An 18,155-nucleotide genomic window follows, 5' to 3' on the forward strand; every position below is an offset into this window, starting at 1 on the left:
GCTTGTAAACAGACTAAAACTCATATTTAGACCAGTATAGTCCTTTAAGACCTCTGCTTGTAAACAGACTAAAACTCATATTTAGACCAGTATAGTCCTTTAAGACCTCTGCTTGTAAACAGACTAAAACTCATATTTTGACCAGTATAGTCCTTTAAGACCTCTGCTTGTAAACAGACTAAAACTCATATTAGACCAGTATAGTCCTTTAAGACCTCTGCTTGTAAACAGACTAAAACTCATATTTAGACCAGTATAGTCCTTTAAGACCTCTGCTTGTAAACAGACTAAAACTCATATTTAGACCAGTATAGTCCTTTAAGACCTGCTTGTAAACAGACTAAAACTCATATTAGACCAGTATAGTCCTTTAAGACCTGCTTGTAAACAGACTAAAACTCATATTTAGACCAGTATAGTCCTTTAAGACCTCTGCTTGTAAACAGACTAAAACTCATATTAGACCAGTATAGTCCTTTAAGACCTCTGCTTGTAAACAGACTAAAACTCATATTAGACCAGTATAGTCCTTTAAGACCTGCTTGTAAACAGACTAAAACTCATATTAGACCAGTATAGTCCTTTAAGACCTGCTTGTAAACAGACTAAAACTCATATTTAGACCAGTATAGTCCTTTAAGACCTCTGCTTGTAAACAGACTAAAACTCATATTAGACCAGTATAGTCCTTTAAGACCTGCTTGTAAACAGACTAAAACTCATATTAGACCAGTATAGTCCTTTAAGACCTCTGCTTGTAAACAGACTAAAACTCATATTAGACCAGTATAGTCCTTTAAGACCTGCTTGTAAACAGACTAAAACTCATATTAGACCAGTATAGTCCTTTAAGACCTGCTTGTAAACAGACTAAAACTCATATTAGACCAGTATAGTCCTTTAAGACCTCTGCTTGTAAACAGGCTAAAACTCATATTAGACCAGTATAGTCCTTTAAGACCTGCTTGTAAACAGACTAAAACTCATATTAGACCAGTATAGTCCTTTAAGACCTCTGCTTGTAAACAGACTAAAACTCATATTAGACCAGTATAGTCCTTTAAGACCTCTGCTTGTAAACAGACTAAAACTCATATTAGACCAGTAGTCCTTTAAGACCTCTGTTTGTAAACAGACTAAAACTCATATTTAGACCAGTATAGTCCTTTAAGACCTGCTTGTAAACAGACTAAAACTCATATTAGACCAGTATAGTCCTTTAAGACCTGCTTGTAAACAGACTAAAACTCATATTAGACCAGTATAGTCCTTTAAGACCTGCTTGTAAACAGACTAAAACTCATATTAGACCAGTATAGTCCTTTAAGACCTGCTTGTAAACAGACTAAAACTCATATTTAGACCAGTATAGTCCTTTAAGACCTGCTTGTAAACAGACTAAAACTCATATTAGACCAGTATAGTCCTTTAAGACCTCTGCTTGTAAACAGACTAAAACTCATATTTAGACCAGTATAGTCCTTTAAGACCTCTGCTTGTAAACAGACTAAAACTCATATTAGACCAGTATAGTCCTTTAAGACCTCTGCTTGTAAACAGACTAAAACTCATATTAGACCAGTATAGTCCTTTAAGACCTCCGCTTGTAAACAGACTAAAACTCATATTAGACCAGTATAGTCATTTAAGACCTCTGCTTGTAAACAGACTAAAACTCATATTAGACCAGTATAGTCCTTTAAGACCTCTGCTTGTAAACAGACTAAAACTCATATTAGACCAGTATAGTCCTTTAAGACCTCTGCTTGTAAACAGACTAAAACTCATATTTAGACCAGTATAGTCCTTTAAGACCTCTGCTTGTAAACAGACTAAAACTCATATTTAGACCAGTATAGTCCTTTAAGACCTCTGCTTGTAAACAGACTAAAACTCATATTAGACCAGTATAGTCCTTTAAGACCTCTGCTTGTAAACAGACTAAAACTCATATTTAGACCAGTATAGTCCTTTAAGACCTCTGCTTGTAAACAGACTAAAACTCATATTAGACCAGTATAGTCCTTTAAGACCTCTGCTTGTAAACAGACTAAAACTCATATTTAGACCAGTATAGTCCTGGTATAGCTTGTAATAATATATAGCTTGTAAACACTCACGGTTTAGAGGAAGTCATCGTCTGTTCTTATGGAACAATAGAAATGAAATCCTACAGTTTCCAGAATGGCACCCCTTCACTTGCTCATTGGTTCGTAGGACATTGGAAAGCTGCACAACCAGAGACAGAATCCCACTCACACTTTCTAGGTGCTTGAAGCTGATCTCTAGGTTCTGTTGTGCTTTCTTGGCGTCAGACAGGTGCTGGAAAACAAAAAGAGGAAAGATGACTTAGTTAGTGAGACACGAGGAAGAAAAATCATCATTGATCTCATTTATTTCATTAGACCGTGTCGGAAAGAAAGGTGTGAACAGGAAAGAGAAGCGACGCCGGTTTCCTGAGTAAATAAAGCAAAAGAAAAAGGAATTATATGCTGCTTAAAAGGCATAGGCCACCTTGACCTTTGACCCTTGACCACTTCCAAGTGTAGCTATTTGTCTTCAACAGGCCCTTGTAACCGTGTCGGATAAAGTTTCTACCTCTCTCAGCTGTTAGGAACACATCATCAGCACTCTTAGCATTCCTCACAGAAACCAGTAGGATTCACAAGCTAGCTTGTTAGCCGGGGTTCCGCTTTGTGGCGAACTGCAGTGTCTTTTTTTTTTTTACATTGTCCCTTTTTGGGTGTTTCATATATATTCCCTGTCGTTTTCTATTGTTAGATTACGATTCTAACTGCTGGGTACCGTCATGGCTTTGTCTACGTGGGTTACTGGGACTTGCTTTGTTGATTTTAAGCGCCTATTTTGCTCATGGATTTAAGATAAGATGAGATATGTTCCTTTATTGATCCCCTTGGGGAGATGCGGGCGTCATAGCAGCAGGGGGGGGGGGGGGGGGGAGGCAAGTTACAGGTATGGGCAGGGTAATAGAAGAAAGACATAGGCAATACAATTTAATATAAAAATATGAGGAAAAATAAACAGTGTAAACAATCAAATGTAATCGGAATATAAAAATATGAGAAAAAGAAACAGTGTAAACAATATAATGGACTGATGGGAAAAAAACTGCAGGCAGTGTCGTCCAAAATGTCCAATACGCCAGAGAATTCTCACTACAGTCTGACTCGGCTCCGGACAAGTTAAAAGAGTTGATTCCATACCGAGCTACGCTGACCCGACCCGTCCTCATACACAATCTAAACACAAACCAGGAAGGAGAGGTGGGATCAGCCTGACAAGAATGAAGAACACAAACCAGGAAGGAGAGGTGGGATCAGCCAGAGGACTGACAAGAATGAAGAACACAAACCAGGAAGGAGAGGTGGGATCAGCCAGAGGACTGACAAGAATGAAGAACACAAACCAGGAAGGAGAGGTGGGATCAGCCAGAGGACTGACAAGAATGAAGAACACAAACCAGGAAGGAGAGGTGGGATCAGCCAGAGGACTGACAAGAATGAAGAACACAAACCAGGAAGGAGAGGTGGGATCAGCCAGAGGACTGACAAGAACGAAGAACACAAACCAGGAAGGAGAGGTGGGATCAGCCAGAGGACTGACAAGAATGAAGAACACAAACCAGGAAGGAGAGGTGGGATCAGCCAGAGGACTGACAAGAATGAAGAACACAAACCAGGAAGGAGAGGTGGGATCAGCCTGAGAAGAATGAAGAACACAAACTCCCCCTCCTGGTCCCACGCCCAGCCCCTGAGGGGGGAGATGGATGAACTGACAGCACATGTAAGGTACCTGCATGAATACACTCTGCCTGTGTGATAGTGATCTCGGAGAGAGACGTGGTTGGACGGCAAAACCCTGTCGAGCGAGGTAAGAGCCGGCCACGCAGACACGGCATACAGATCACACCGGGATTCTGCCGTCACTGGCACCATCACGCCACCTGGGGCGGAGTGCGTCTTCTCGTTCGGGGAACGATGGCGCGGATCGATAGTGGTAAAGGGGCGCCTCTGTAACCCAGACTGCTCTGTAACCCAGACTGCTCTGTAACCCAGACTGCTCTGTGCGTCTCTTCGACCGCTCTGCCTGCCTTGTGAGTTTCCAGGTTTTTGTTCTTTACCGTGGTTTGTATTCAACCCCCCCCGAGCAAAACACTGCCAAAGCATCAGAGCCATCTCCCCCAGAAACCTGAATCCATCTCTCCAAACGCACCGACATTTATCTTAGGTGAGTCACTGTTTGAATCACTGGCTATCGATATTTCAACTGTAAACCATGGACTAGGGCCGCTCGGTTATTAAACGCGATTACTCATTGATTTTAGAATAATATATGACGATATCCGTTTGACTTTTCCTCTCGACCTCTCGACCCAAGGGTTGCACCGCTGTGAAGGAAGGCCACACGAGACAAAATGAGAGCGACACAATCTCGATCGTCTGGTTTTAAGGACTTTGGTCTGAAACTGAAAAGGTCATCTTGATTGATCGCCCAGCCCTAACTATGGAGCACATTCACACACAATGCTGTGCGAATATGGTCGTCACCTCTGCCTGTTCCCTGCCTCCCCTGGAGCACCGGGCCACAGTGTGGTTGACCTCCGGCCGGCAGATCAGAGGAGCCTGAGGGGAGAAGCCACCGGGTCACGGCCGTAAAGATCTGGAATGAAGACAGTGTCTCCTGTCTGTGTGCAGGGGGTGTTTTCTACTGTACCACATGGGAGGACTTTGAACGTCCAGATTTGATCTCTAGATTGTATACGTTTTTTTTGTGTGGTTTCAGTAGTACCCAGTCCACTAAAACAGGGGTTCCCAAACTTTTCAGGTCGGGACCCAGAAAATAAGGCGTCAGAGAGCCGCGGCCCAATGCACATCGTCAGGCTTTTTTATTTTTTTATTTTTTTTGCCAGGCGACCAATTTTTTAAGCCAAATATCACTTCAATCCTATTAAGTTAGTTCAAGTTAGTTATTCACTTATATGTGCTATTTATGAGAGGGCTAACTTGTTGCAAAATAATAATGATAATAATAATAGCCTCATTAAAATACTATTGTTGCTTCGGTTGTTTTCAGCGTTTTATGTGCATAGTCTGTTATTTAGTTTGAAATAAGTAGATTTTTCGTTTTTGTTTATTTATTAAGTTAATATAAAACCATATAGTCACATTTTAGAATACAATAGAATCGAATTTTAGAATACAACTAGAAACACTGTCCTGGCCTGCTACTATGTTCATTGGCCTGACAAAAATAAAATAATTTTTTTTTAAATCATCTCGCAGCCCTCCCGTGGCTGCTCGCGGCCCACCTTTGGGTCGCGACCCCGACTTTGGGAACCACTGCACTAAAACATATAAGATGTTTTCCAATAATAAGCCTTGGGTATTGAAAAAACCTTTGTAAAGAAATTAGAAATTAGCTAAACGCTAAAAACGATGTGACAGCTAAGAGAGAAATGAATAGACGGATAAAGATTGACAACAATATCTACAAACAGAAAGTAGAGGACTATGGCCTTGGGTAATTGCAGGGAGGCATGGTAGGGCAAGAGAGCCATGCCCAGTGCCCCGCACAAGGGTAGAGGAGAGGCCCGCACTGGCCAATCACACTGTAAATCAACACAACGCAAGGATTTACATTTTAATAACTGTGTATAAATATATTAATGTGTGCAAAACTGTTTTCGGATGATGTGTGCGAGATTATGTGCAAAATAAATCAGCATTGTCTTTTGGTTCCCCCTTTAAGAGACTTGCTATACTGTGATACTGTTATATAATTGGTGTTATTTGTGAGATGTAGATGTGTCATGATGTAGATAGTAGTATGTGTTGTTGTTGTTGTCATTTCAAAGTACCTAACTAACCAGTAGTGTCTGGTTTAAGTGAATCTAGTCGAACATGGTATAAAACTGGTTTAAGTGACTCCCGTCGAACATGGTATAAAACTGGTTTAAGGGACCCCCTGGAAACCCCCTCAAGGACCCCTGGGGGTCTCCAGAGCCTGTGTTGAGAAACACTGGTCTAAGTTCCTCCCTCGGTCATCTGCTTGCTCCCTCCCTCCCTCCCTCATCTCTCTCTCTCACCGTCTTGCGTTCTAGCTTGAGATCCCCGAGGTACTTTGTGAGCTCCACACAGATGCCGGTCATCATGTTCTCTGCAATGAGTTCCCGTTGGCCGGCGTAGTCGTTCAACTCATTCAGGATCTCCTGGAATGACGCGTGATTGGTGAATCTGTCATGGGGGGGGGGGGGGGCACATGGTCACGGCATTGTTTTTAGAGTAACAAAAAAAGCTACCATTCACAATATCCTCTCCTATTCATCTCCATCTCTCGCTGCCTGATGCACGTGCACACATGCACAGGTGTACATAAGCAGATGCAAGTGCACACGCACATACAGTACACATACACAACACATGCACAGATGTGTACGTAAGCAGATGCACTCACGCACACACATACGCAACACATGCACAGATGTGTACGTGAGCAGATGCACGTGCACACACACACACACAGTACATATACGCAACACATGTGGAATGTCTACAGTCTACACAATAACAGCCATCTATCATGTGTGGGGTGGTGTCGCTTGAGAGATAGGCGAGGATAAGATTAAGTTTCTTCTGCGGGGGGAGGGGGTGGGCTACAGGAGATAGAAGGCCATGGTATGAAGGCTAATTTATACATTAGATCAGATTAAAATGTATCGCCATCGTACAACGAAAAGAAGCTGCCATCTAACTAGAGTGCAAGGCGACAGTGAAGTGCATAACAATATATAGTGTAACAAGTGATTCAATGACTACATAATAATGAAGCTACAGAGTAAATATGCTAATCTGTATCTGTATTATTATGTACAGTGATACAAGTACAATACACTATGGAACAACCGTCTCCTTAAATGTCGTGGGACAAAAGAATAAAAATCGACATTTTTGGCATAATACTTGGTAAAGAAAAGCATTAAGAGCGATGCACTGCTCTGTTGTTCTATTAAGTGTTACGAGCTCTGTTGTAAATGTTATTGTATATTTTTATTGAACTATTTTATCACACTTTTTACTCCGTCTATTCTATTTTATTATTTTTAGTATTGCCTTTTTTTTTTTTACCGAATCAAACCGCACTTTACTCTGTCTATTCTATTTTATTATTTGTATTACTGAATGAAAACGTAAACGGAGAGGCCTATTGGGATGCTAGATCCTAATGTGAAACACTGTGATTTACCTTACCTTGCTACCTCTATCTTTTTCATGCTCGCTTATGCCTGTATTTTTTACTGCTGTGAAGCACTTTGAACTGCAATTTCTGTATGAAAAGTGCTATACAAATAAAGTTTATTATTATTATTATTATTATTAATTATTATTATTATTATTATTATTATTATTATTATTATTATTATTATTATTATTATTATTATTATTATTATTATTATTATTATTATTATTATTATTATTATTATTATTATTATTATTATTATTATTATTATTATTATTATTATTATTATTATATTTGTGGAGGTGTCGTATAGAGGCTGGGCTGTGCAGGTCGCAGGGGCCTGTAAACGCTGTTTACTTTGACGGGTCGACTGGGCGGACGAGCCGGGGCTGCAGCGCCACCTCTGTCACAAGCAGGTAACTACCGTAGACGTAGGCCACGTGCCTTGTTTTCCACGAGTCGCATTAAAAGGAGCTGTAAGTGATATTATTGTGATACAATAAGTGTTAAATAGCTCTACATTCCGACAGCCATCACTGATATAGAGTGTTTGGTCAGTAACATGGGTCTCCCAGTCCCTCCGCTCTGCGGTAAACACAAAATAAATCTTCTGGTATCCCGTTCCCACTTTATGCAACCAGGAGAGAGAACCCTAGATATTTGTACTTATTTCAAGAAATCTTGCCGAGCCAAATTTGATTATTTTACTCGTTTCAAGGACACCTATTTCTTTTCCTTATTTTTGTCGGACAATTTTTGCAGTGTGGAGTTCTCTCTCCTGATTGGATAAAGTAGAAACGGGACACCTGAACATTGATTTTGTGTTTACTGCAGAGCTGACGGACTGGGAGATGTTACCGACCAAACACTGAATATCAGTGGTGGCTGTCGGAGTGTAGAGATGTTATTTTTTAACATGTAGACCCACTTATTTTAACAAACAAAAACATACCTTACTGCACCTTTAAAAAAGCCCCGGTATGTAGGTTTAGCAAGGTAAAAAAAAAACGACCTCTAGGATAATTAGTTACAAATGTTTTAGAAGCAACTTCTTATCTCGACGCACATCCACAGAATGACCTTCAGAAACCCTGCCGACCGACATTAATCTCAGAAGATGCTTTCTTCTGGGTTGTGAATGTGGCGGGAGGGTAGGAACACCACACCCACACAGATCATTTCTGGCATCGTTCCGTGTTCCAGGGATCCACTCTTCCTCTCGGGACACTCGGTACTTAAAAGATATAGCACACTCACTATTCTGACTTTGCAGAGGCTCAGATTTCCGTCGGCAAAAACGACGCAGTGCAGTTTTAACTGGACAAACTCTCCCATCTTCTCCTTTTTGTTCTTGCAAATCAAATAGATTGTCATAATCCTGTGTTTCTCAATAGGGCCATGTGATATAATGTTAGCTAGGAGACGACTCTGGTTAAAGTCAACAGACAGCTGTCAGCTGTGTGGCTGGGCTCTGTTGCATGTCGTCGCCAGGGAGACGGTGGAATGCTCAATAGCCCACTGGAGTCCAACATGTTGAGTGGCGCCCAAAAACTCTAAAACAGTTTTGAACACATTCATTTAGTTTGACAGCTATTGAGGGTAAAATGTTAATTAATGAGTTTGAATATGGCCACCAGTGATGTCATCGGGGACATTCAAGCTTCTATCCCCAGGCCATCCGGATGCTCAATGACAATGACACTATGTAACAACCCATCATCTACACTCACTGCACACACATCATTATACACACTCACTTTAAACAAACACTTAACGCCCACTTTAACACTAAATTATATTCATCTATTATTAAAGAGATTTGCACTACATTCATACCTCATTTGCACCTTACCCTAAGTTTTGTACCTAATTTCTGCATTGCACCTCACTGTTACCAATGTTACTCTGTATTGTATATTGTATAGTATATTGAACATTCCTTTACTTACTTTTTACCTACTTCTTAATAACTTTTTTTACTTACTTTTTTTTTACTGTATGAAGCACACTATTGCTCTGTCTCAGCTATTATTGGCAGCTTAGCCGCCAAGCTGGAGAAGGAGGTGCTATGTATACCCTTAAGTGTTCAGTGCTGCTTGGCCCCGATATATTTGATTCCATGTTTATGTAATATAATTTGTGGAACCAAATAAAGTATTCAAATGTGTATGTGTGTGTGTGTGTAGGTGGAGGGGGGGGGGTGCAGGGCTGGAGTAATAACAAAGAATAAGAACAGGAAGAGAAAACAATAGAGACAGAGAAGCGACTAAGGAGATCAAGTATACACTCTGTTCTCTCACCTGCACTCTTGCTCCTCCTTGCTCCCTCGCTTGGCATACTTCTTGGTCAGGTTCCTTTACGGGAGAGAGATGTAGCGTCACCCACACACACACACACACACATACAAACTAGAGCTCTGCCGATGACAGAGATTATATTTCCGATAACCAATATACTACGATATACTATGTACACAAGTATATATATTTCCTTAACACTTTCTTTGCCAGGCTTATGTACATCATTATACCGTCCTCTGCCAGCTCTATTTGTCTATGGAGAAGTTCCCCTTCTTTGCAGGGCTATAACTTTTTAAATTGTATTGCTAAATTGACATTACTATGGCCCATTCAACGTCAATTATCTATCGTTCAGGATGTGGGAACGTTATACTTTTTCATTCACATATTCATACTAAAATACGGTCTAAAGTATAAATATGTTTTTATCGTTTTCTGCAGCATTCTGCAGAACGTGATTTATAGCCCTAAATGCATTATATTGATGATCAAATACAGTTTGATAGCGATCTGCGAGAGATAAAAAATTTCAAATGGACGTGCTTCTAGAAGTTACTACTTATCATCTGATGTTGACCGGATGGGGGGGGGGTCGTTTATAATTCCGTGGCCAACGTTAGATGATTCATCTAGTGTGGGTGATATGATCATTAGAGCAGTTAATATCGAACATGCTAAAAAAAACGCTGAAACTCACCGTAGCTTCCTCGTAGCGTTGGGCGATGAGCGTGGAGCAGAAATATTCCTATTATGGGATGTTGAAATATGCGATCCATCTCCAGGTTGTATAATATTATATACGTCCAAATCATGTTGTTTATCGAGTTATTGGTAACGGATTGCTATCCATTGTGTCTAGCTCGAGTCCCGGGACTATTAGCGAGTGATCGGACCGAATTGGAATGAGCACCAGCTTCCGTTTCCGGTTTCCGGTTTGGGCGATCCGCCGATCGGCCACCAGATGGCGCTCTTGAACCGTTGGAGAGTTGAGAGGGGATCAACAGTAGATCTCAAGTCTCCGGGGGAGAAATATGATTGCGATCACAGATTTTTGAAATATTGATATCAATGACGTGTTACGGCGTCATTGGCAGAATTAGCATGGCGGGGAATGACGAGTTTAGGCGTCTCTGGCAGAGAAAGTGTTAAGTTAAAACACAACAATAACAACAATAGCAACAACAACAACAACAACAACAACAACAACAACAACAACAGCCAAAGGAATGCAGACCTGAGCTGCTTGGCATAACTCTGCTCAATCTCAGTCCGCTCCTTCACAAACTTGATGTAGCGTTCCACCAGGTCAAGCCCCGATTGGGTGTGCTTATCGATGACATCATACTGGTCCTAAGAGAGGGAAAGTGTAGTTATTAGGAAGAACACGCACACAGGCACACACACACACACACATACATAGACAGACACGTAACTACGCACACACAAAGAGGAAGTGTGATATCACAATAGGGTGTTGTCCTCTGTAACGACTTGTACAGTAGTAACTGAAAAACACGGGTGTTGTACATAAACAGCCCTAACAACTAGGGGTGTAACGATGCATCGATTCTAATGTGACGATTCAACTGCATCGAATTGAAAATGTTAGAATAGATTATAATAGAAATGAATCTAAATGGGCGGCTACGTGGCGTAGTGGGCAAGGCGCTCACCACGAAATGCTGGAGACGCTGGGCTCGTCAGTTCGAGCCCAGCGCTCCACATTTGCTTTCAGTTTAGCTGGTCGTCCGTACTAATACACATTGGCCGTATTAGGGGGTGGGAAACTGATGGGTGGGGATCGGGCGTTGTGGACAGCGACTCCTACAGGTCGGTTGGTGCGCCTGCGCAGTAGAATCAGGAAGTGTCGGGGGCAGCGTGAGCCTCCCACGCGTTACTCCTCGCCACTGAGAGATCGAGCTGCGCAGGTGAAAAGATGCGACTGCTGTTACCTCAAGTACCGGAGGGGACTTGTGCTATGTATGACTTAGTCCACATTGCAGCCGGCTTGTGGGAGGCAAGAAACAGCGTCCGTGACAGGGGAGGGTTGAATTGGATGATACGAAATTGGGATGGGAGAAAATATAGAAAATGGGAGAAAAAGTGGATCAAAAAAAATAAAAAATAAAAAAAATGAATCTAAATTAATTTTTTTTTTGTATTGTATTTATTGACATATAGTCCATTCATGCTGAGTGAATCAGTTCCCCCAGCCACATTTGTGTATTCAAAATGTTTGGGGGAATTAACTGATAGAAAATGTATCTAATCGAATCGTGGTCAAATGAAGAGATTTCATGATGCACTGAATCGTTGCCTGAAGAATCGTAATCATTATGCTTCAGTCTGTACCTTTTCAGTCACTGTAAAATCAAATATTGTTAAATGATGGTGTATATTGTATTGTGTGAGATGATGACTGAATAAACTACTACTACTACTACTACTACTACTACTACTACTACTACTACTACTACTACTACTACTACTACTACTACTACTACTAATTGAATTGAATCGTTGTGAGGTCGCATCGTTACACCCCTACTAACAACACATGACTCGAGACCGACAGGTATGACACTGAGCCTTGTCCAGAGACCATCCAGTCGCAGGGGAGATAAGCATCCAGGACGGTTGGACCATGTGTATTAAATAGGGGTAGAAAACGAGAATTGATTATGTTTGATAAAAAAAAATATTCTCAAATGTATAGGTGTAACAATTTTCTGATTCAATATGAATTTAAATTCAAAAAGTCCCAATTCGATTAGATTTTTGATTATTCATGTGCTGAAATTTATTCATACTACAGTTTGGTAAAAATAAAAATTATTTCACTGTATTCAAAGTCGTAAACAATGAAAATGAGCCGTACATGTTATGCTAAGCAGTAGCCATACCCCACCACCAGTTAAACTGAGGTCTTAAAGGGGAACTATTTTACTATTTCTTTCACTATTTGGGCACTTTTACACAATTCCTGTGAGTTTATGGAACACCTCTGTAATTATATATATTTTTTAATTCATTGTTTTGTATTTCTAATCAAGTCCTCAAAAACAGCATTTTTCTACCTCAAGATCTCAAGCTGTTTTGAGCCTGGCCACCTAAACCACTGCGCCGCGGCGCCGGCGCCTGAACATTATCATGCAGCGGTGTCTTTCTGACATCACAAATCATCACATTTTCAGATGACTCAGTTCAGTGAGGGTGAATATTGTGAGAGGAGAATTGGAAGAATGCGCCAATATGAGAATTAGAGACATAGATCATATTAATATAAGTCCACATAGCTAGGAAACAATGCTAAACACTGAAAAAGGCCATTTATAAGATAGTTCCCCTTTAAACACTATGCTAATAGCAGTAGCCTTACCACACCACCAATTCAACTGAGGTCTTAAACACTGCTAATAGCAGTAGCTATACCACCAGTTAAACTGAGGCCATACACATTATGATTAATATGCTTATATAGTATACCATTGTTCATCCAACAGACATAAAACATCATCTCTCTACAGGTTCCTGTCATACCATTGTTTGACCAACAGACATAAAACATAATGTCTCTACGGGTTGCTGACATTTACACCATTGTTCATCCAACAGAGATAAACCACCATCATTGCTGCTCTTCCCCAAATGAATTAAAGTAAACCAGACACTACGGATGCAGAATAGCTGCAGATGGAATCTGTGATGTAAAGTGAAAAGATAGTCAGAGTCTCTCCCCCTCCCCCTCTCTCTCCCTCTCTCTCTCACGTACACACACACAAACCAGTTTGGCTGGTATGGTGCTACTGGTGTATATCCATGTCATGATTATGGGCTAAGCTGGGGAAATGGCTATCACAACATGCAAATAACAATGCACACACACTGTATACGCTCACACACTAGCAGTCACTTTAACATGAACACACACACACACACACATGTTGCACACGCTCACACTTATGGTCACTTTACACACTGAAAGGTCACTTTAAAAAAAACAAGAACGGAAGTGGTTCTTGTATAGTAAACAGATGGATAGCAAGCTAGCATAAGGACACATAGTATAACTGTAGATTGTATAGTATAGCATTGTATAGTAGTGTACATAAGACCCAGTGCCTCATCCGTAGCTAACAGTGTATTGCACTATCACAGGACATAGCATGTCTTACCATGCTTTTGTAAAACGCATGTGTATATACCTGATGTCTTTACTCTTATTACTTGTATTATTGCACAAATGTCGCATTCTCATCCTATTGGATTCTTATTATTGTATTATTGTATTATGCACAATCGTTGCGGGCAAGACCCCCCGCATTTCACTGTATACTTGTATTCCGTGACAAATAAAACTCTTGACTTGACACACACACACACACACTCTAGAAGCAGTATGTGGGTTTGTGGGTCTCTTGGTACTTGAGACACAGGTAGACTCCACATTGTGTGTATGTGTGTGTGTGTAATATGCAAGTGCCTTTGTGTGTGTACTATATACGTGTTCTTGCATAGACCGCTGGGTCTCTTGGAGCCTGAGACACAGATACTCAGTCCTCAAGAGAGGTATAGAGTCTAAATGTAGATCCTACACTAACACAGTTAGCCATGTCCTGGATACGAGAGGGGGCTTATGGGAGGAGGAGGAGGAGGAGGAGGAGGAGGAGGAGGAGGAGGAGGAGAGAGAATAGAGCTGTTTTGGTTCGTAACCCCTAAGAACAGAGGGGTGCCTGTTCAAGATTCAAGATTCAAGAGTTTATTCATCACATACATACCAGGGCATACAGTGAAATGCGGTTGGCCATGCCCGCTACGATTGTGCAATAAAACAATAGTAATAATAATAATAAGATAACTAGAATAGACATGCTAAATAGACCCCCCCCCCCCCCCAACATGGTTAAGCACAGAAAGGACGATGACCTTTGACCCCGCTTCAGGCTATTTAAAAAAGGAGCTGTAAGTGGTATTCTTTTGTTAAAATAAGAGTTAAATATAGCTCTACATTCTGACAGCCATTAACTGATACAGAGTGTTTGGTCAGTAACATGCGTCTCCCAGTCCCTCCGCTCTGCAGTAAACACAGAATACATTTTCTGGTATCCCGTTCCCACTTTAACCAACCAGGAGAGAGAGAACCCTAGATATTTGTACTTATTTCAAGATATCTTGCCGAGACAAATTAGCTGGCAGATTATTTTACTTGTTTCAAGCACATATTTGCTTAAAACTAGAAAATGTTTGCAAGTGTGGTGTTCTCTCTCCTGATTGGATAAAGTGAGAACGAGATACCAGAACATGTATTCTCTGTTTACTGCAGAGCAGGAGGGACCGAGAGACCCACGTTACTGACCAAAACACTCTATATCAGTGATGGCTGTCGGAATGTAGCCCTATTATTTTAACAAAGAAAAAAACACTTGGAGATCATAAATACGATGACGTATTCGTAAAATTATCGCTCACGACCCCCCAAGGCTGCGAGAATGTCAGCGCGACGTACAGTATGAGATGCAGACATTCTGATACACCCTGATCTCCTCCCGCGGCCTGGAGGGAGGGTCTGGCCACTCTGCTCTCACAGAGATGACTAAGTTGTCTCAGAATCCAAAAAAAATTTGGGGGGGGGGCGGCGCCCCACGAGCGCGTTTGCGTGTGTGTGTGTTTCGCTTGATCAAAATGACCAATCGGACGAGTGAAAGGAACAGAGTCGTGTCTACTGACCCATCAGGGAATGTAAATAAGGCATTAAGGGGTTATTTAGATCAACTTCTCTTTCTCAGTAAGGAACGTCAACAGGGTGGATTCTCTCTCACATCCTTTTACACACGTCAGGGTGTCTGTTTAATCCGAGAGGTGCACACACCCATGGCCTAGGGATATATGATTCTTCAAACGCTGAGAATCAGGTGGTGTCATACTACATTATGATGACGACTCCCAACGAGACCACTCATCATTTTGTCCAAAGGGGAGGAACATATTTTATTATGACAATTGTGACAGGGGCGCACCACCACGCTCAAGCAGAAACTTGGATGAATTCCCTATCGATGTTGACAATTCAGCAAACTTGGCCAATTTAGCTAAATCATGCCAAAGATTCATAGTAGGAGGGTTTGTTCAGGAAGGTTCAGGTCATTTCAAAGGCGGGGGCGCAAAAAAAGCACATCTTTCTCTGAAAATAGATACCTTATATATTTAATAGTAGGGGTAAGTTAGCCCTACTTCCAAACAAAATGAACGACACTGTTGCACACGGGTCCAAAGAAGTCACTTCCCACTAGTTCCCACCATACGCAATATCACCTCTGCATTGATTCAGTAATAATTATTCAATCAATGATTTATCGATTTATTAATGAATGAATATAAATCAATGCAGCGTGGAAGAGAAAAGGCAAGCGGTCGGCGTGCATGTTGCCTTCTATTAGAGCCATATGGAATCGCGGAATTGAGCAATAAAAATGGAATCCACTATAAAAAAAATAAAATAATTTTTTTTAACTTTTTTTTTATGTTGTGGGACTTGTACAGCACTTTGTTCAACTTTGTCAGTGCTGTAAAGTTTAAACCTTTTAAAATCTTAGACAAACAAAACACTTTGCTTTCATGAAATATTGTAAGCAGTCATTTGAGGCTTTATAAAAGCAGCACAATGAACACAAATCTGTCAGTGCCGAGTCCGACCTCATCTTAAATAACAAACAGCATTGCTTGTTGTAGTTAACAAAGAGGCAGAGTTGATTTTGCAAAAATATATATATATATATATATTTTTTTTTATAATAATCAAATTTTATTTTCATATTCGAATCCCATGCCCATCGAACGAAGCTTCGAAGCTTCAAAGTATTTAAGACAGCCCTATTAAATGGACTGTTATATCTTATTAAATTGTGGACATTTATTCATTCCCACTTATTAGACACTATTTCTGATGGTAAAATGAGCGTACAAAGCAAAATACAGAATTCTGAAATATTAAAACGGAAAAAACAGAATTTGGAAAAAAATAAAATGGAATTTGGAAAAAAATAAAAACGGATTTCATATGGCTCTAACTTCTATACACGCTGTTGCACGCGGGGTCATTGGTGGTTGCTATGCGTGCATGTTGCCTTCTATACGTGACGCTGTTGCACGCGGGGGTCATTGACGGTTGCTATGCGTGCATGTTGCCTTCTATACACGCTGTTGCACGCGGGGTCATTGGCGGTTGCGACGCGTGCATGTTGCCTTCTATACACGCTGTTGCACGCGGGGTCATTGGCGGTTGCGACGCGTGCATGTTATATTGAAATTCTTTATTGGGAAAACCACTTGAGATACAGTATCTCGTTTTCGAGAGGGTCCCACATTTTGTAATAATGTAAAACAGAAACAGAACACACAACAAAAAAATAAATAAAAGACACATACAACAAAATGTTGCCTTCTATACACGCTGTTGCGCGCGGGGTCATTGGCGGTTGCTATGGGTTACAGGTGTCACTCGGGTCACGAGGACCTTGGCTTCCTCTCCTCGGCTGAAACGTGCACCTTGACCCGCTTTCGGACCGCATGCTTGCCAACACGGAAGGCAGCAGTGTCGCCGGACGTCCCAAATCAAGAGCTCTCACTAGATTTGGAGGAAGGGCGGTGTGTTTTCCCAAGGAACGAGTTGAACGGAAGTCTCCAACTCTGTGTCATTCCCTCCCCTAAATTATTCAGCCTATTTTATGCTAATAAGTCTATTTTTTACTGGATTTTATGTCTATTTTTACTGCTGTGAGTGTGAAGCACTTTGGACTGCAATTATTTTATGCTAATAAGTCTATTTTTACTGGATTTTATGTCTATTTTTACTGCCGTGAAGCACTTTGGACTGCAATTATTGTCCGAAAGGTGCTATACAAATAAGGTTTATTGTCATTAAGCATCATTCATGCAAGCAAGGACTTTTGCTTCCTTTCCCGGGCTGAAACCTGTGCCTCGGTCTGGTTTTGAACCAGGAGTCCTGAGTCTCCCGGCGTGAAAAGGCACCAGTGCTGCCGATCGAGCCAAATCAAGTGTGTTACACTCGATGTCTTCAAAGGGCAAGTAGGGCATAACAAAAAATATAGTTTGTTTCCTGTTGGTTGTCAGTTAAGGCCATGGGTAGGTAGGGAATTTATTTTATTTTATTTTTTTATTTTATTCTTTCCCACGGCGACTATGGATAGGGAATTTCGTTATTTAATTAAAATGTTCACAACTACATGGATGCATGTACTCTGCCAGCATGTTTAACATCCATAATACTAAAGGTTTGACTAAGATTTCTATGAAACTTTATAAAAAAAAAATAATGGATTTTTTTTTTTTTTTTTACTCATAAAATATATTGGGTCGCACCTAAATCGGCAGGGTCGGTCGGCAACCAGAAACAAACCCAGCTATTTCTGTTGAGTGTGTTTACCAGACGTCTACCAAACACTGTTAACCCTTTCACTACCACACTACCAAATGGTTAACCCTTTCACAACCACAGTACAGAAGGTTAACCCTTTCACTACCACACTACAGACCTAGCTTCGGAGATAGATAGATTGTAAAGCGCTTTGGATAAAAGCG

The 18,155-nt window shown here is 40.9% G+C and overlaps 1 protein-coding gene across 1 annotated transcript in view; it reads right to left on the reverse strand.

Annotated features, from left to right (window-relative positions):
* The window catches only part of trip10b (thyroid hormone receptor interactor 10b), an 82,122-nt gene that overhangs the window by 45,410 nt on the left and 18,557 nt on the right, over positions 1-18,155 (reverse strand). Inside the window, exons 2-5 of the mRNA XM_084319385.1 lie at positions 10,792-10,907; positions 9,558-9,611; positions 6,107-6,254; positions 2,260-2,322 (exon numbers count right to left, since the gene is read on the reverse strand). Coding sequence (XP_084175511.1) covers positions 2,260-2,322; positions 6,107-6,254; positions 9,558-9,611; positions 10,792-10,907 — 381 coding nt within the window. The remainder of the gene's footprint in view (positions 1-2,259; positions 2,323-6,106; positions 6,255-9,557; positions 9,612-10,791; positions 10,908-18,155) is intronic.

This window comes from Notolepis coatsorum, assembly GCF_963971535.1.
Source record: "Notolepis coatsorum genome assembly, chromosome: 7".
NCBI classification, from domain to species: domain Eukaryota; kingdom Metazoa; phylum Chordata; class Actinopteri; order Aulopiformes; family Paralepididae; genus Notolepis; species Notolepis coatsorum.